At 41.5% G+C, this 20,066-nt stretch overlaps 2 protein-coding genes and 1 non-coding gene across 6 annotated transcripts in view; 2 read left to right on the top strand and 1 right to left on the bottom strand.

Annotated features, from left to right (window-relative positions):
• The window catches only part of C5H4orf45 (chromosome 5 C4orf45 homolog), a 131,899-nt gene that overhangs the window by 107,303 nt on the left and 4,530 nt on the right, over positions 1-20,066 (top strand). Inside the window, exon 4 of the mRNA XM_025385079.1 lies at positions 3,002-3,191. Within this exon, the coding sequence (XP_025240864.1) occupies positions 3,002-3,191 (190 nt within the window). The remainder of the gene's footprint in view (positions 1-3,001; positions 3,192-20,066) is intronic.
• Positions 8,792-8,870, top strand: LOC112625608. The gene has a single exon (XR_003119689.1). It is a non-coding gene; the product is annotated as a small nucleolar RNA SNORD55/SNORD39 (small nucleolar RNA).
• The window catches only part of FNIP2 (folliculin interacting protein 2), a 137,728-nt gene continuing 127,847 nt past the window's right edge, over positions 10,186-20,066 (bottom strand). For all 4 annotated transcript variants that reach the window (XM_025385074.1, XM_025385077.1, XM_025385078.1 and 1 more), the window contains one exon: positions 10,186-13,775. In XM_025385074.1, coding sequence (XP_025240859.1) covers positions 13,697-13,775 — 79 coding nt within the window. In that variant the 3' untranslated portion in view covers positions 10,186-13,696. The remainder of the gene's footprint in view (positions 13,776-20,066) is intronic.

The following is a 20,066-nucleotide window of genomic DNA, read 5'->3' as shown; positions in this document are numbered from 1 at the left end:
ATTATTTCCAGCTATTAATCTGTACTTGTAAATAACACAACTCAGACAAACTGGACCACGGGGATCCAGTCCTACATAGCTGCCTGGCGGGTTGGGAAAGAGGCTGTAGAGCAGGTGGAGTGAAGGGAGTGGGAGGGAAGGCAGGCGCCCTTCATGTCACTCAGTTCTGATCTTCCCTGTCCTTCCCTCTTCATTCTCCAAGATTAGTTGAGTGTCAGTTACGTGTCAGGCAGGGTAATGGCACTGGGGAGCCAATGACGAATGAGATACACTCTGGGCCTTTTAAGGAGCACTGAATTTGTAGAAAGAGAGACTGCTGAGCTAGGAATTCAAGAATATTCTAATAGTTTCTACAAAAGAAGTCAGGCCAGGCACGATGGTTTGCACTAGTAATCCCAGCACTTCGGGAGGCCGAGGCGAGTGGATCGCCTAAGGTCAGGAGTTTGAGACCAGCCTGGCTAACATGGTGAAATCTTGTCTCTACTAAAACTACAAAAATTAGCCAGGCGTGGCGGGCGCCTGTAATCCCAGAGACTTGGGAGGCTGAGGCAGGTAAATTGCTTGGACCTCGGAGGCAGAGGTTGCAGTGAGCTGAGATCGTGCCATTGCACTCCAGAGCCTGGGAGACAGAGAATCTGTCTCAAAAAAAAAAAAAAAAAAAAAAAAAAAAAGTCAAATAGTGCTGTTAAAGGAGAAAAATTGCTTCATGACAGGAATAAAAAAAGTCTTCATGGAAAAGGTAATGTTTAAAGCCCCAACTTAATTGCAGTTTTCCAGGAAAGAAAGAGGAGAGGGAATCACAAGCAGAGGAAATTGAAGCAAAAGGCTGTGAGTCTCAGAGTGCAGCTTCTTTGGAGCTCATCGAGGAGAAGGCGAAGGCAAAAGGAAGGATTGTGTGTGTCTGAAAGTAGAGACAGGCTGAGGAGAGTGGGTCAGAAGGATTCACTGGGGTTGGACCTTTTTTTTTCCCCCTGCTCTGTCACCCGGGCTGGAGTGCAGTGATGTGATCTCGGCTCACTGCAACCGCCTCCCAGGTTCAAGTGATTCTCCTGCCTCAGTCTCCTGAGTTGCTAGGATTACAGGCATGTACCACCACGCCCAGCTAGTTGTTTGTATTATTATTATTATTATTATTTTGAGATGGAGTCTTTCTTTGTCACCCAGACTGGAGTGCAGTGGTGCGATCTTGGCTCACTGCAACCTTCGCCTCCCGGGTTCAAGTGATTCTCCTGCCTTGGCCTCCTGAGTAGCTAGGATTATAGGCATGTGCCATTACACCCAGCTAACTTTTTGTATTTTTAGTAGAGACTGGGTTTTGCCATGTTGGCCAGGATGGTCTTGATCTCCTGACTTCATGATCTGCCTGCCTCAGTCTCCCAAAGTGCTGGGATTACAGGTGTGAGCCACCATGCCCAGTAGGACCATTTTTAAAAAGAAAGCAGACAGACCGGGTGGTGACTCATGCCTGTAATCCCAGCACTTTGGGAGGCTGAGGCAGGAGGATGGCCGGAGGTCAGGAGTTCAAGACCAGCCTGGCCGACATGGTAAAACCCTGTCTCTACTGAAAATACAAAAACTTAGCCAGGCATGGTGGCACGCACCTGTAATCCCAGCTACTTGGGAGGCCGAAGCAGGAGAATTGCTTGAACCTGGGAGGTGGAGGTTGCAGTGAGCCAAGATTACATCATTGCACTCCAGCCTGGGTGACAGAGGGAGACTCTGTCTCTACATACATACATAAAATAAAAGTGGACAGAAACCAAACAGCAACAACAAACTCCCCGTATGATATGCTGAGGAGCTCAGACTTTATTCTAGAATGATGGGATGTCAGGTGAGGGTCTGCTGGAGACAGCCATGGTCACTTCCCTCCCACCACATGGATTCTGTGATTCTCAGGAGCAGGAAGGAACTGCCTGACCGCTGTATGATGGGAGAATTGCTCACACTCTTGTATTTTTAGTAGAGACTGGGTTTCGCCATGAGATCTTCACTGAGATCTCTGCTCAAACATTACCTCGTCCTCTCCTGTCTAACCTCATGAAAATAGCATGCCTAGGATTTTCTACTCATCTGCCTTTTTCTTCCTAGTACTTCCCAAATATTTCAGTTATCTGTTTGTTTTTTGTCTCCGCTACAGGTATATAAACTCTATAACAACAAGGGCTTTGTCTTATTACTGCTGGTCCTCATGGTGCCTTGCGCTGTGCCAGCCATATAGAAAATGTCTATAGATTCTTGAATGAGTGAAGAGTGATCCAAATCTCCCAGAAATCATGGTCCCACAGACCCAGATTCTAGAAAGAGAACTTTGCAGTCCCCAAGGGGCTCTTGCAGCCCAGGTCAAAGGATGGTGAATAAGAAGTCCCAAAAGGCTCCCTGAACAACAACAGCTTTCCAAATGAGATGGCAAATCCCTACCCTTACAATCCTGTTTCTGTCTGTTCCCCAGAGTCAGCCTTTTATAATGGAAAGGTAGAGCTGAGATAATGTTCTAATTTAGGGTTGTCGGAACTTAGCCAAGGATCTCACCAGGGAAAGAGGAAGAAGCCTAGATCTTTCCTCTAAAATGCAGTCCAAATCCAGAGCTTGGAATAGAAAAGCTGGTGTTTTCTTGAATGTCCATGAGACCTCAAAATGGACAGGCCATGTCCTTCAGGAGATCACATGGGTCTCGTGAAGTCTCAGCCGTAGCATATCACCTTCCACTTCACAGCATCTTCCATGCTTGGCTTTGAAAGGACAGTAGTGCAATCATCAACAAGCTTCCTAGATAGGTGTCCATCTTGGGGGTGGTTCTTTGGGTCTCTAGCAGTCCAGTGATGTAGAGCGGAGACAGCCCAGAAGCTTCCCAGGATGGGTCAGCTCTTCAGCTTTCCTAAGCCACATGGCTAGAATCACCTTCAATTACTAGAAAAACAGACAAATCTCAACTATCTGAAAACCGGTGGCCTTGTTTCTAGATCTTTTCCATTTGAGAACCAATTTGTTCCTATTCCAGGCAACCAAAACCTCATGTCCTGGATATGCAAGGAAAACAGAGTCGCGCTTCTTTGGCCTGGCATGTGGGTGATTTCGAGGACACTGATCAGAGAAATTCCAAATGGACTATTCTCGTTAGGCAGAGTAAGTCATCATTGCCAAGAGCTTCCAAACCATTTATGCTTCCGAAGCTGCCAAAAAAGGAAAAGGTATGATTTTTTGCTTTTCTAAATCATCATAGAAAAAGTAAGGCTGCTTTAACATATAAATTAGGGAGGGGTTTCTCATAGTAATACTAATAATCCGTTCTATAGCTTCTTTTAACCTATTGAAGCATTTTGTACTTTATACTGGATTGCCACAGTGATGTTTATTCAGTGGGTGAGTGGGCATTATTCCCCTGTTAAAGAAAACAAGAAGTTTTGTCCTCAGAATTTATCACTAGGTTTAACCTCGAGAGAATGGCCACCCCCGTGAGTTCTAAGAGCTGAGAAAGCACTGTTTGTGAAATGGAGGTAAATCTGCAACTCCCCTTAAAACCTCACAAACTGGTGAGCAGAGTAAGCTTATACCCGTTCAAATTCTAGGTTTTCCCCTAAACTATTTATGGAATCTTGGGTAAGTTGCATAATTTCCCTGTATGGGTTTTTATAAGTAAAATGGGGATTTTGGTATCTGTTCTGAATATTTTATAGAGTTAGGAGGAGAATTAAAGAATGTGGAAGTGTATATTCAACAACTATTTCCTGAGGTCTGTGTACAAACCATTCGCCAATAATAGCTTTCTGTCTAAACCCACAGCACAATGAACTTTGCAGGCGTCCAGGTTTTCAATAGAGTTTGACAGCAGATTTCCATGATAGAAAAAGGAATAGAATAGCTCAGGCCCATTCAGCGACTCCTGTTCCCTACGCATAGAATGACTTCTTGCTCTTTTGGAGAATCTTGCCAATTCACTAGAATATTACTCACCCTCTGTTGCCAGAGATCTGATTCATCAGCAAGCCATTATGTCTATTTGAGACATTCTGTGATGGAGGGCGACTTAGCTGTCCTCCTCAGTGGATCCTGACCTTAGGAATACTTCGTATTGAAAAAGGGAACAGTTTGACATCTAACATTTCAACGTAGTCTGAATTTTGAGATGGGTCCAAGTGAAATGATTTATTGCAGTGTGTGTGGAGGAGGGCTTGGATTAGTTACTTTCTGTCACTGAACTAATTTCGTGTCGGATTAGAGCTATTACGGACTAAATTATCCCAAACGCCTCTTTCATTCACCAAATCCAGTTGAAATATTTTTTGCATTAAAACATCTGTTAAAAGACTTCTTATTTTGATTTCAAATTTGTAGAGCAAGTTGTAACAACAGCACAAAGAACTCTTGATACACTCTTTCCCCAGCCCCATCTGTTGTTAATTTTATTTGCTTTAATGTTCTCTTTCTTCCTCTCTCTCTTACACCATTTGAGGGCAAGTTGCAGACATGATGTCCCCCAGCTTCATTTATCTTTTTTTTTAAGATATGGGGGTCTCACTATATTGCCCAGGCTGGAGTGCAGTGGCTTTTCATGGGCACAACCATAGTGCACCACAGCCTTGAACTCGTCGGTTCAAACAGCCCTCCCACCTCAGCCTCCTGAATAGCTAGGACTACAGGCACAGACCCTGTGGAATAAATGGTCTACAGGCTAGACCCTTTACTCCTAAATATTTCAGGGTGTATTTCCTAAGAACAAGGATTCTCTCTCACATAACCACAGTACAATTTATAAGATTCAGGAAATTTAACATTGATACAGTATTATTATCTAAAGTTCATAGTCAAATTTTATTAAATAGCAGATGGTGGTGGTTCACACCTATAATCCTAGCACTTTGGGAGGCTGAGGTGGAAGAATCACTTGAGTCCAGCAGTTTGAGAGCAGCCTGGGCAACATAATGAGACCCCGTCTCTACAAAAAATATACAAAATTAGGCAGGGGTGGTGGTGCGTGCCTGTAATCCCAGCTAATCAGGAGGCTGAGGTGGGAGGTTTGCTCGAGCACAGGCCTGCAAGTCTGCAGTGAGCTATGATTGCATCACTGCACTCCAGCCTGCGTGACAGAGAGCCTGTCTAAAAAAACAACAAAAAGCATTAACTGATGACCTTTGTTATATTCTGATCCAGGATTCAGTCTAGGACCGTGTATTATATTGAGTTATCACGTCTCTTTAGTCCTCTTCAATTTGGAGGAGTTCCTCACTCTGGTCTTTTATAACACAGACATTTTTGAGGAATCCAGGCCAGTTCTGTATCTTTCAGTATGGGCTCGTCTGATGTTTCCTCATGAGTGGTTTCAGGTTACGTGTTTTTGTCAGGAATCCCAGATAAGTGACGTCGCGTCATGCTCAGTGCATCACATCAAGAGGCACCTGAGGTCGGTTTAACCCATTATTCATGAGAGTAGTTGAGTTCTTGTTCATACCCCTTTCATTGTGGAAATAAAATACTGAATCATTCAAAATAATGTATCTTTTTATCAGTGAGGCTTTCTTCTAAATTTCCAGAGATACTTTAGATACTTGTCCCACAAGTCCATTTTTTGGACTGTCCTGCAGAATTTGTGTGGATGCTTCAATAAATACTCAACCCCCTCTCTTTTACATGAACCCTCTTTAGGGAAAATAAATTGGAACAAGTGTTCTCATATATTCAAAAGCAAATAATGAATACCACATGTGAAAAGGTTCCAGTGCAGTGCCTCACACATAGCCGCCAATGAGTGGCTCTCATTCCTATTCTTACTTGAGATGCCAACACATTTTCCATTCTTATGCGACAAGAATCAGAACCATGCACTGAACGCCTCTTAAGTAGAAATTTGTCTGTGTTATTGGGCGACTTGGGGGAAATTTTAGAAGCTTAAACCTATAGACGTATCACAAGCTTTCCCATCAAAATAGATGGTTGAAAATGGGAATATTTTATATCCATAGTTTCAGTTTGGTTTTCCATGTATAAACTTTAAGTCTAGAGAGCTTAATTACAATGTTTTTTAAAAAGTACAATTTATGAGATTTAACAGTATGTATCATTCTTGTATACATTTACCCAAAAATGCTCTTAAAAATACTTTTGGAATCCATTGAGCAAGTCTCTAAACCGCTTCTTCTATAATGCCCTAATCTCTCTTTTTAAATCACAAAATGTCTCTTAAGTTCTATCTTCTATTCCATTCATTATTTTCCCCTTCTGGATTTCTGGTAGTTTTCCTTCCTTCCTATAATAGCTACCTAAGCATTGTCCAATTTACGTGCATATGATAGACATTTTTAATGTAATTCATTTCTATTTCATTTCTTTGCTGGCAAATATTCTCAATTGTCTTCCTTCATTTCCAATACACGGACTTCAGTCTCAGTGACTGATACATTCTTTTCCTCATCCACTCGAGTTTGAGAGCAGTATTCTCAAATTTTAAAGGTCATGCAAATCACTTGGGGATCATGTTAAGATGCAGATTATGATTCAGTAGGTCTGAAATGGGGTTTGAGATTTTGCATTTCTGTCAAGCTCCCAGGAAATCCAGTTAGTTGTTGCTGGTCTGAGGACCTTGAGTAGCAAGGTGCTGGAGGATTTGACAATGAATTGAATTTTGTGCTAGGAACAGGGGGCACTTGATGAGGTAAAGGGAAGAGGGAATGGGGGGATTTGATGAGGCAAAGGGAAGTCTATTCTAGGAAGAACAAACGGAGCAAAGACAATGATAACTCAGCCCCTTTGGGGAAGTGTATGTGGTTCAATGTGGCCGGAATATAGAGCACAGAACTACCTGGTGATGAGGCTGGAGAAGATCAATCAGCTCGGTCGCTGGAGTGCACAGGGCTGGGCTTTTATTTAGTTTTTTGAGACAGAGTCTCACTCTATTGCCCAGGTTGTAGTGGCACAATCTCGGCTCACTGCAGCCTCCGCCTCCTGGGTTCAAGTGATTCTCCTGCCTCAGCCTCCCGAGTAGCTGGGATTACAGGCACTGGCATGAGGCACTACGCCGGGTCTTTCTACCGCTTTTAATGAAATGTTACCTCCTTCCTTCTCAGAGGGTTGTTTTCCAATTCTTTGCAACACATATTCAGAGACTATGTGACATCTATGTCAACCTTTATGGGATAACTCTCAAATTGGTACTTTTTATTATGTTAAAGATATTTGCTTGAAAGTCTACTTCCTGTAACTTGGAATGATGATTTTCTGATCCTACTCAACTCCATTTTGGGTTATCATACCATATCATTGGACTGATCTCCTAAGTCTCTGTATCAGTCAGGGTTCTCCAGAGAGACAGAACCAATGATGTGTGTGTTGTGCGTGTAGGAGAGGAACACCCAGGGAGGGGTGTTTATTTTTAGGAGTTGGCTCCTGTGATTTTGGAAGTTGGCAAATCCAAACGCAGCAGGGTGGGCCAACAGGATGGAGACCCTGGGAGGAACTGATGTTGCAGCTTCAGCCCGAAGGCAGTTTGCAGGCAGAATTCTCTCTTCCTGGGGGATCTTCAGTCTTTCTGTTGAGACCTTCAATAGGTTGAATGAGGCCCACCCACATTTTGGAGGATAAACAGCTTTATTCAAGGTCTACTGACTTAAATATTAATCTCACCTAAGAAATATCTGCACAGCATTGGGCCGGGGAGCAGTGGCTCACGCCTGTAATCCTGCACTTTGGGAGGCCGAGTTGGGCAGATCATCTGCGGTCGGGAGTTCAAGACCAGCCTGACCAACATGGTCTCTACTAAAACCCCGTCTCTACTAAAAATACAAAATTAGCTGGGTGTAGTAGTATATGCCTACAATCCCAGCTACTCAGGAAGGCTGAGGCAGGAGAATCGCCCGAACCCGGGAGGCAGAGGTTGCAGTGAGCCGAGATCATGCCATTGCACTCCAGCCTGGGCAACAAGAGTGAAACTCCATCTAAAAAAAAAAAAAAGAAAGAAAGAAAGAAAAGAAATACCTGCACAGCATCATCCGGATTGGTGTTTGACTAAATATCTGATTACTATCGCCTAGCCAAGATGACACATAAAATTAACCATCACAGGCCATACCTGGCGGCTCATGCCTGTAATCCCAATGGTTTGGGAAGCTGAGGCAGGAGCATCATGTAAGGCCCAGAATTCAAGACCAGCCTGGGCAACAGAGTGAGACCCTGTCTCTACAGATTTTTTTTTTGAGATGGAGTCTCACTGTTGCTCAGGCTGGAGTGCAGTGGCACGATCTCAGCTCACTGCAACTTCCGCCTCCCAGATTCAAACGATTCTCCTGCCTCAGCCTCCCGAGTAGCTGGGACTACAGGCACCCACCACCATGGCCGGCTAATTTTTTGTATTTTTAGTAGAGGCGAGGTTTCACCATGTTAGCCAGGGTGGTCTCGATCTCCTAACCTCGTGATCTGCCTGCCTCGGCCTCCCAAAATGCTGGGATTACAGGCGTGAGCCATCGCGCCCAGCCTCCAATTTTTTTTTTTTTTAAAATTAGCTGGGTGTGTTCGTGCATGCCTGTAGTCCCAGGTACTTGAGAGGCTGAGGCAGGAGGATTACTTGAGGCCAGAAGTTTGAGGTTACTGTGAGCTATGATCATGCCACTGTACTGCAGCCTAGGTGACAAAGTGAGACCCTGTCTCTTAAAAAAAAAATAATAATAACCATCACAGCATCACAGTACACCTCTCATCCATTGTGAGGATTAACTGAAGTAACATACAGAAAGCATCTGACAGAACGGTCCAGGCGCTAGGGAACCAAAAAGCACTGTGGTGTGCACGTGTGCTTAAATCTTTTTATCGATGGCATGATTTTAAAGCTGTTTCACTTGAGTGCACAGCAGAGAAGCCATCCTTGGAGAGCTGAGCATGCAGGAAAAGGAAAAAAAAAGCTTCAGGGAAAAACACTTGAAATTTTCATTTATCAGAAAGGATTTTGAAATATCTACTGTAATTTTCCCCCCAGTCGTTAAGATAACATAACTCAGTATGGCATTATGTTGGTACCAACAGTTGCACTCAATGACATATTTTTTTCCTGAGAACAAATATATCAGTGGACATCATCCCTTTTCAGAGCAAATATTTTGTAATGCCCCTTTATTAACCTAAAATAAAATTTACAAATATACTCAATTTATATCAAACCAATATAATGTCCTATTATACCATAATTTAAAAGACATTTAAAAGTAATTTATACTACTTTAATACATAAATATCGGGGCAGTAGATTAGAAAATATAATTAGGTTGCCAGGCGTGGTGGCTCATGCCTGTAATCCCAGCACTTTGGGAGGCCGAGGTGGGCGGATCTCCTGAGGTCAGGAGTTCGAGACCAGCCTGGCTAACATGGTGAAACCTTGTTTCTACTAAAAATACAAAAAATTAGCCAGGTGTGTTGGCGCATGCCTGCAATCCCAGCTACTTGGGAGGCTGAGGTAGTAGAATCACTTGAACCCGGGAGGCGGAGATTGCAGTGAGCCGAGATTACACCATTGCACTCCAGCTTGGGCAATAAGAGCGAAACCCCATCTCAAAAAAAAAAAAAAAAAAGTAGGCATCTATACAGAGAGTCTCCATGAACGCAGGGGCTACAAATGAAGACTGACAGAAATGTGCTGTACTGGTGACTCAAATTCCATAGGTACCATGGCTACCAAACTATGTTACCACTGGAAACATAATTTTCCAAAAGTGTATCAATTCTTGGTAAAGACCAAGTGACCACTTCTCGCTAAAATTCTAAATCTTACGAAGTAAAACTCTTTCCTCATTTTATACAACTGCATTCGTGGAGAATGCATTATATACTAAAATAATGTAAAAAGATACTGTGTTTTTATATAGCAGAATTATCTGCTTTATTGTAAACAGGCTTTTTTAGCTATATAAATGTCCAGCAGGACATTTAAGGGTTACACAGGAGGTAGGTGGGACAAGTCCTCATCCTGTAGGGCTGTTTCTCGTGGTGCAGGACCTCTCGCCTATCATCGGAGCCCCCACCCTCTGTGCCAGTAACCCTAACCTGTCATTATGCTAACCAAAAATGTCCCCGCAGTTCCAAAACACCCCGGTTAAAAACCACTGAGATATATAATCAGCTTGTTTTCAGCATGAATTATTAGAAATGAGACCTCTACATTTTATTAAATGTAACAAACAAATAGCATGCAGCACCAGGAAAATGTTCAAGATAAATTCAAAAGTTTTATTGCACCAAATGCCACAGAAAAATGGATCAAAATAATACATAAACAAGTTAAAAAAATTCCCACACAATGACATTGGTATCTATTCAAACTGATCAAAAACGAAGTCCTATCAATTTCTCGTATGGAGCTTCAAATAAATTCCAGAATTTTCTCGTTTTTGAAATATCACTTAAGTTTAAGCATATTGCAATCTCACTTTCAAGATATATGGTTCATCATATTTTGACATTTAAAAATTAACATTCAGAGGGGACTGCTTGATTTAGGCAAAAATTATATTAAAATACCCTCTCCCCCAAGCACAATAAAAAACAAATGGTTCACATTTACCAAGAGAAGCTGAAGACATTTTCAATTTAACGTGAAAGTATGCATGAACAAAATATTCTCTAAAGTACATATTAGTGGAAAAATCCAGACATTTAAAAGAATTTTGGGGTACTTTATATTCTTTATTTTTATGTACAACCATCTGTAGTGAAGAACCTAAAAAGCTACAGACTAAATTTTTATAAAATCTCAGGACCTAATTATAAGAGCCCAAACAATGGTTTAGTATCATTTAGCAAGCGGGGATTTTTCTCCCTCCAAAAACGTTAATTTTGAAAAATATGGTTAAGTTTAAAAAGTTGCAATGTGTAAACGGCAGTTCCATGGGATGTGAAAAGATTATAGTTACTTTCATTAAAAAACAGCACACTTCAGAAAAATGGATTGAAGCCTGTACAAAAAGCTATTTAACACTGATAAAAAATAAAATACTTTGGAATTATGCACAAGTATGGAAGCTACATTTTAAATTTTCATTGTCATGTCTAAAACGTACACAATTACCTTTACATTCATTTCACTTATCAATTTATTAAAAATAAAACTGCAACATGCTAGAAAGAGGTCCATCACAGGGACATTTACAGACTTCTGCTCTGTCATGCCTCACTAGCTTGCTTAGAAAAGCAAGATGCTACAAAAGTTACACTCAACAGGTAAGACTTAAAAGTTGAAGAAACCCTAAAGGTGGAATCCTGTCAACTGAGGTAGATTTCTTTTCTTTTTTAAAAAAAATTGTTTTACGTTTTTTTCTTGAGGTGGGCATGGGAGCGGGTGGGGTCCCTTTCTTGCCTCTGCGGCTAAGCCAGAATGAAGCCACTGGGTGGTGCACGATGTGTGAGCGGTGGATCGCAACACAATTCTGTGTTTTTTTTTTTTTTCTTTTTCGCTTTTAGGAAGAGGTTGAATTTAAGACAAAGAAAACTTGAATGTTAAATATTTAAAGGATTATAAAATAGCAGCAACATTCTTGGTCTATTTTTGTAGGCAATAGATACGAGGATTAGGTTCTGACTGGAATCCTGAGTGTCACGGAGACAGCCCCTACACGTGACCCACCTGTAGTTTTCCAACAGGCATTTTTGCAAGAGTGAGTTTCTGGAACATTAGATTAAGAGCAAATTAAATTTTCTCAGGCTTTGAGAGGCCTGGGCTGAATTTTTTCAATGTATAGAGTTTAGAATCAACGATTTAAAGCTCAGTGTCCCCTATATGGGTCTAATTATGAACATGCCACTATGTCCACATTAGAATTAAACTGATTTTGTAACAAGTTATTTTCTATGAAACCCTGGAAGGTGGTGAATGAGGGAAAGTGCCCAAAACATGTAAACAAGAAAAAAGGAACTAGAGAGGAGGGGAATGCTTTAAACTGTAAAAGCTGTAACATCAGCTCTGACAGTTTATTTACACGTAATGAGAAACGTATGTGGGATGAGCTGAGCCACAGGTGAGGTTCTTTCTCTCTGTGTAACACAACAGCAAACAATGATGTCATGAAACTACAGAACTTAAAACACCAAAGTCAAATGCTAGGCAAAAGGAAACAGGAAAACATTAAAAAGAATGAACATTTCAATTTTCAATGAATGACATAAAATGATAAAGATCTTACAAACCTTAATGCACTCATCTACATTTTGCATCATTAAAAAAAGATGAAAAGGTAGTAGTTCTGATTTTTATCAAATAAAAAAAGTGAAGTCATTCTAGTCCCTAATAGGGAAATTACTTCATATTCTTAGGTTCAAAGACACGTGAAAAGAACTGGAATTAATTCATAAAACAGTGGAAGGGAATCAGAACCTGGTTAACTGCTTAAGATCTGCAAAGTGCTAAAGATGTTTTGCTTTGCTAGCTTTAGCTCCTGTCTTTTAATGACCAATATTTAAAAGTCTTTTACTTTACCCTGGATGTCAGTACATAGTCTGTTTCATGGTCAGAAAGCTAAAGTTTCTTTTATATTAACAGAAAATTAAGTTTTTTTTTTTTGCATGAACTTTGGGAAATCATTTTGGTTGGTTTTATACAATGGGTAAGTTAATTTCTGGAAAGATGTTTTGAAAAGGATGCAGGAATTAGAAGGCACAGAAATGATAATATAAAAATTTAGATCATGTATGGATTTTTTCTAAATGTTCAAGCAATCATCCTGAATGTTCATTAGTCATCCTGAACTGCTGCAGGTTCATTTCCCACCAGGACAGCTGTGCCTTTTAAAGTAAAAATAGTCATTTGTATTAACTATAAGAAAAAAGTGGCTTCAGTTGGAAGAACTTACCAACAGAAACACTCTTGAGCTTATAGAAATAACTTTGGTAAATGGCCTCTCTTAAAAAGGCTGCTGAAAGCTCTAAAATATAAGGATAAAACATATGGTTTCAGACTGTACACTTTGCTGTTACAAACTACATCTTGATGGGATTAAGAGGCTACATTGATTCTTGGGTTTATTGCACCAACAATCCATCTCTCACCTACCTGTGGCTGCATCTGAAACAAGGTAAACTCCAAGAAGAAATGAAAACAGTGGGTCCCTAAAGCACTCTTCCCAACAAGCAATTCTCTTACAAGTTTTATGTCAAACAGTCACTGCTACAGCCACTGGAGCTGAAGATGGCACAATGTGGCTTTCTTTGCTTTACCTTGTGTAAAAAGCAAACTGTGACCTGGAATCCAAAGTCCGTGTTCCGACTGTTGTCTCAGAATAGCAAAATATGTTTTCCCCAGTTTGGGGAGCTCATGCTTAAACTCAGAAGCAGTTTCCTACTGGAATGTTACGTACACTGCTGACCACCCCGCTCAAGTCGCTTGCCTTTATTCTGCCCAAACAGCACAAGGCGATCTGTTGCAACAGCTTAATGTTTAGTGTAGTGCTTATGTTTCCTCCCACCAAAAAGGTCAGTCTCTTTGTTGATTCATGGGTAACAAATGGCCTGAAGTGTTCATGACAATCACAAATGCCATTATGTTAAGTAAACCTAAGTCTTCAATGAAGCATCAGCTTGACAGCAAAAACACAAAACAAAAAGGTGGAATGACTTTGTTTCTGTTTGCTCTGCTCATGCTTTCGACATCACAGAGAGCTTATTCCTTTCTCCTTCAGTTGAGAATTTGATTTTTTTCTTCCAAGGAAGAACTGTCCTGAGCTTTAGCTTATAAGAGTATTTGAGCCACATAAGGAGAATGAGTACTGGCAATAGCAGTCAACAGAGGCAGGTCGTTGGATTCAATCCTGAATATTGAGAAAAGAAAAGAATATTACTTTAAAAGAGCATGGTTTTATGAGAAAGTATTACTTCTAGGTACTAAGTTTATCATTTAAAACTAATGAAAAAGCAAAACAGATGGAAGGATAATAAACTTACTCTTTTAATAAAATATTCCAGTGGACACTGACCAGGGAGGCAAAGGGAGAGAAATACAGGAAGTGTGTTGTGCCTGTGTGTGGACATAAAGCTCTTTTTCCCTTGGCAGGGGTCACCAGACTTTCTAACTTTCCTGTATTCCCTATATAACTTCATCGTATCATACTTTAAGGTTTTCTCCTTATAAACTCATTCTTCCAGTCAACACTCCTAAATGCATACTGATTTCACCTAAGTTCAAATTGGTCTTAGAAAAATGGTGATGGTAGCAATTTCTTTAAAAACGTTGGGAATTTGTACAAAGGTTATACAACTGGGATCCTCACTGAGCATTTAAGCCACAAGATTCTGAGAGCAAAGTGACACTAAAAGATACTGGGTTAAGAGACATCATGGTTTCAAATGGACACAGCTTTGGCTGCCTCTCTTATAGCAGAGGTGGATACAGTATGGGCACTGTTTAAAAATGATGCCAGGTGTCATGAAAAAAAATTGAACTGTTTCAGTCTGTGGAGTATGTCCTAATTCTTACCCTTGAATTCCTCAAAATAAAAATAAAACAGTATCTGGCATTACCTCATGGAATTTTCTAGTCCTTCTCCAATAATGCTACGTACAGATCTGATTTCAGAGTGCACAGAAGTTCTCTAGTACTTTTAGTGCTACTGGCCCTGACTACGGGATAAAGGAAGGATGAACATGGGTCCGCTAATAATTCACGAAGAGGACCTGGAGATGAGTGCAAAGGGAAATAAAAGCTTATGATTACAGGTGTTGATGCACATCTGTAAGGGTCAAGGACAAGCTAAAGACCTTGAAATGTAAGGTACACATCTGGCAATGGAAAATTTCTAATAAGGCAAGATGGCCGAGTAGGGACAGCTCCGGTCTGCAGCTCCCAGTGAGATCAATGCAGAAGGCAGGTGATTTCTGCATTTCCAACTGAGGTACCCAGTTCATCTCACTGGGACTGGTGGGACAGTGGGTGCAGGCCACGGAGGGCAAGCAGAAGCAGGGTGGGGTGTTGCCTCATCTGGGAAGTGCAAGGGGTCGGGGAATTGTCTCCCCTACCCAAGGGAAGCTGTGAGGAACTCAGTATCTGCACTCTGGCCCAGATACTGCACTCTTCCTATGGCCTTCGCAACCCACAGACCAGGAGAATCCCTCGGGTGTGTACACCACCAGGGCCCTGGGTTTCAAGCACAAAACTGGGCAGCTATTTGGGCAGACACCGAGCAAGCTGCAAGAGTTTTTTTTCCCATACCCCAGTGGCACCTGGAACACCAGCGAGACAGACCGTTCACTCCCCTGGAAAGGGGGCTGAAGCCAGGGAGCCAAGTGGTCTGGCTCAGCTGGTCACACCCCCACAGGGCCCAGCAAGCGAAGGTCCACTGGCTTGAAATTCTCACTGCCAGCACAGCAGTCTGAGGGACGTTTGAGGTTGGAGGGGGGAGGGGCGTCCGCCATTGCTGAGGCTTGAGTAAGTGGTTTTACCCTCACAGTGTAAACAAAGCCACCTGGAAGTTTGAACTGGGCGGAGCCCACAGCAGCTCAGCAAGGCCACTGGGGCCAGACTGTCTCTCTAGATTCCTCCTCTCTGGGCAGGGCATCTTTGAAAAAAAGGCAGCAGCCCCAGTTAAGTGTTTATAGATAAAACCTCCATCTCCCTGGGATAGAGCACCTGGGGGAAGGGGAAGCTGTGGGCACAGCTTCAGCAGACTTAAACGTCCCTGCCTGATGGCTCTGAAGACAGCAGCGGATCCCCCACATAGCATTTGAGCTCTGCTAAGGGTCAGACTGCCTCCTCAAGTGGGTCCCTGACCCCTGTGTATCCTGACTGGGAGACACCTCCTAGTAGGGGCCGACAGAATCTCATACGGGAGAGCTCTGGCTGGAATCTGGTGGGTGCACCTCTGGGACAAAGCTTCCAGAGGAAGGAACAGGCAGCAATCTTTGTTGTTCTGCAGCCTCTGCTGGTGATACCCAGGCAAACAGGGTTTGGAGCGGACCTCCAACAAACCACAGCAGACCTGCAGCAGAGAGGCCTGTTAGAAGGAAAACTAACAGAAAGCAGCCACATCATCAACAAAAAGGACATTCACTCAGAGACCCCATCCGAAGGTCACCAACATTAAAGACCAAAGGTAGATAAAGATGGGGAGAAACCAGTGCAAAAAGGCTGAAAATTCCCAAAACCAGAATGCCTCTCTTCTCCAAAGGATCACAACTCCTTGTCAGCACGGGAACAAAACTGGACAGAGAATGAGTTTGACGAATTGACAGAAGTAGGCTTCAGAAGGTGGGCAATAACAAACTCCTCCGAGCTAAAGGAACATGTTCTAACCCAATGCAAGGAAGCTAAGAACCTTGAAAAAAGGTTAGATGAATTGCTAACTAGAATAACTAGCTTAGAGAAGAACATAAATGACCTGATGGAGCTGAAAAACACAGCACGAAAACTTCGTAAAGCATACACAAGTATCAATAGTTGGATCGATCAAGTGGAAGAAAGGATATCAGAGATTGAAGATCAACTTAATGAAACAAAGTGTGAGGACAAGATTACAAAAAAAATGAAAAGGAATGAACAAAGCTTCCAAGAAATATGAGACTATGTGAAAAGACCAAATCTACGTTTGATTGGTGTACCTGAAAGTGACAGGGAGAATGGAAACAAGTTGGAAAACACACTTCAAGTTATTATCCAGGAGAACGTCCCCAACCTAGCAAGGCAGGCCAACATTCAAATGCAGGAAATACAGAGAACACCACAAAGATACTCCTCGAGAAGAGCACCCCAAGACACATAATGGTCAGATTCACCAAGGCTGAAATGAAGGAACAAATGTTAAGGCAGCCAGAGAGAAAGGTCAGGTTACCCACAAAGGGAAGCCCATCAGACTAACAGCAGATCTCTCTGCAGAAACCCTACAAGCCAGAAGAGAGTGGGGGCCAATATTCAAAGTTCTTAAAATAATTTTCGTGGCATGTGCCTGTAATCCCAGCTACTCTGGAGGCTGAGGCAGAGAACTGCTTAAACCTGGAGGGGCAGAGGTTGCAGTGAGCTGAGATTGCGCCACTGCACTCCAGCCTGGGGGACAGAGTGAGACTCCGTCTCCAAAAAAAAAAAAAAAAAGAATTTTCAACCCAGAATTTCATATCCAGCCAAACTAAGCTTCATAAGCAAAGGGAGAAATAAAATCCTTTACAGATAAGCAAATACTGAGAGATTTTGACACCACCAGGCCTGCTGTACAAGAGCTCCCGAAGGAAGCACTAAACATAGAAAGGAAAAATTGGTACCAGCCACTGCAAAAACATACCAAATTGTAAAGACCATCAACACTATGAAGAAACTGCATAAATTAATGGGCAAAAAAACCCAGCTAGCATCACAATGACAGGATTACATTCACATATAACAATATTAACCTTAAATGTAATATGGGCTAAATGCCCCAAATAAAAGACACAGACTGGCAAATTGGATAAAGAGTCAAGACCCATCACGGTGCTGCATTCAGGAGACTCATCTCATGTGTAAAGACACACATAGGCTTAAAATAAACGGATCGAGGAATATCTACCAAGCAAATGGAAAGCAAAAAAAAGCAGGGGTTGTAATCCTAGTCCTGATAAAACAGACTTTAAACCAACAGAGATCAGAGAGACAAGGGCATTACGTAATGGTAAAGGGATTAATGCAACAAGAAGAGCTAACTATCCTAAATATACATGCACCCAATACAGGAGCACCCAGATTCATAAAGCAAGTTCTTAGAGAGCTACAAAGAGACTTAGGCTCCCACACAATAATAGTGGTAGACTTTAACACCCCATTGTCAATATTAGATAAACGAGACAGAAAATTAACAGGGATATTCAGGACTTGAACTCAGTTCTGGACCAAGTAGATGTAACAGACATCTACAGAACTCTTCACCCCAAATCAACAGAATATACATTCTTCTCAGCACCTCATCACACTTATTCTAAAACTGGCCACATAATTGGAAGTAAAGCACTTCTCAGCAAATGTAAAAGAAAGGAAATAATAACAGTCTCAGACCACAGTGCAATCAAATTAGAACTTGGGATTAAGAAACTCACCCAAAACCACACAACTACATGGAAACTGAACAACATTCTCTTGAATAACTACTGGGTAAATAAAGAAATGAAGGCAGAAATAAATAAGTTCTTTGAATCCAATGAGAACAATGACCAGAATCTCTGGGACACATTTAAAGCAGTGTTTAGAGGGAAATTTATAGCACTAAATGCTCACAAGAGAAAGCAGGAAAGATCTAAAATCGACACCCTAACATCACATTTAAAAGAACTAGAGAAGCAAGAGCAAACAAATTAAAAAGCTAGCAGAAGACAAGAAATAACTAAGAGCAGAACTGAAGGAGACACAAAAAAACCCTTCAAAAAAAATCAATGAATCCAGGAGCTGGTTTTTTGAAAAGATCAACAAAATAGACCGCTAACCAGACTAACAAAGAAGAAAGGAGAGAATATTCAAATAGATGCAACAAAAAATGATAAAGGGGAGATCACCACTGATCCCACAGAAGTACAAACTACCATCAGAGAATACTGTAAATACCTCTATGCAAATAAACTAGAAAATCTAGAAGAAATGGATATTTTCCTGGGCACATACACCCTCCCAAGTCTAAACTAGGAAGGAGTCAAATCCCTGAATAGGCCAATAAAAAGTTCTGAAATTGAGGCAGTAATTAATAGCCTACCAACCAAAAAATGTCCAGGACCAGATGGATTCACAGCCAAATTCTACCAGAGGTACAAAGAGGAGCTAGTACCATTCCTTCTGAAACTATTCCAAACAATACAAAAAGAGGGACTCCTGCCTAACTCATTTTATGAGGCCAGCATTATCCTGATACCAAAACCTGGCAGAGACACAACAAAAAAAGAAAATTTCAGGCCAATATCCCTGATGAACATCGATGCAAAAATCCTCAATAAAGTACTGGCAAACCGAATCCAGCAGCACATCAAAAAGCTTATCCACCACAATCCAGTTGGCTTCATCCCTGGGATGCAAGGCTGGTTCAGCATACACAAATCAATAAATGTAATCCATCACATAAACAGAACCAATGACAAAAACCAGATGATTATCTCAATAGATGCAGAAAAAGCCTTGACAAAATTCAACACCCCTTCATGCTATAAACTCTCAATAAACTAGGTATTGATGGAACGTATACCAAAATAATAAGAGCTATTTATGACAAACCCACAGCCAACATCATACTGAATGGGCAAAAACTGGAAGAATTCCCTTTGAAAACCAGCACAAGACAAGGATGCCCTCCTCTCACCACTCCTATTCAACATAGTATTGGAAGTTCTGGCCAGGACAATCAGGCAAGAGAAAAAAACAAAGCGTATTCAAATAGGAAGAGAGGAAGTCAAATTGTCTGTTTGCAGATGACATGATTGTATATTTGGAAAACCCCATCATCTCAGCCGAAAATCTCCTTAAGCTGATAAGCAACTTCAGCAAAGTCTCACAATACCAAATCAATGTGCAAAAATCACAAGCGTTCCTATACACCAATAACAGACAAACAGCCAAATCATGAGTGAACTCCCATTCACAACTGCTACAAAGAGAATAAAATACCTAGTAATATAACTTACAAGAGATGTGAAGGACCCCTTCAAGGAGAACTGCAAACCACTGCTCAAGGAAATAAGAGAGGACACAAATAAACAAACATTCCATGCTCATGGATAGGAAGAATCAATATTGTGAAAATGGCCATACTGCCCAAAGTAATTTATAGATCCAATGCTATCCCCATCAAGCTCCCATGGACATTCTTCATAGAATTGGAAAAAACTACTTTAAATTTCATATGGAACCAAAAAAGAGCCTGCACAGCCAAGACAATCCTAAGCAAAAAGAACAAAGCTGGAGGCATCATGCTACCTGCCTTCAAACTATAAAACAAGACTATGGTAACCAAAACAGCATGGTACTGGTACCAAAACAGATGTATAGACCAATGGAACAGTACAGAGGCCTCAGAAATAACACCACACATCTACAACCATTTGATCTTTGACAAACTTGACAAAAACAGGAAATGGGGAAATTTAATACACGATGTTGGGAAAAC

This window comes from Theropithecus gelada, chromosome 5, assembly GCF_003255815.1.
Source record: "Theropithecus gelada isolate Dixy chromosome 5, Tgel_1.0, whole genome shotgun sequence".
In the NCBI taxonomy this organism is placed as follows: Eukaryota; Metazoa; Chordata; class Mammalia; order Primates; family Cercopithecidae; genus Theropithecus; species Theropithecus gelada.
The sequence above is the reverse complement of the archived record's forward strand: the minus strand, read 5'-3'. Positions and strand labels throughout refer to the sequence as shown.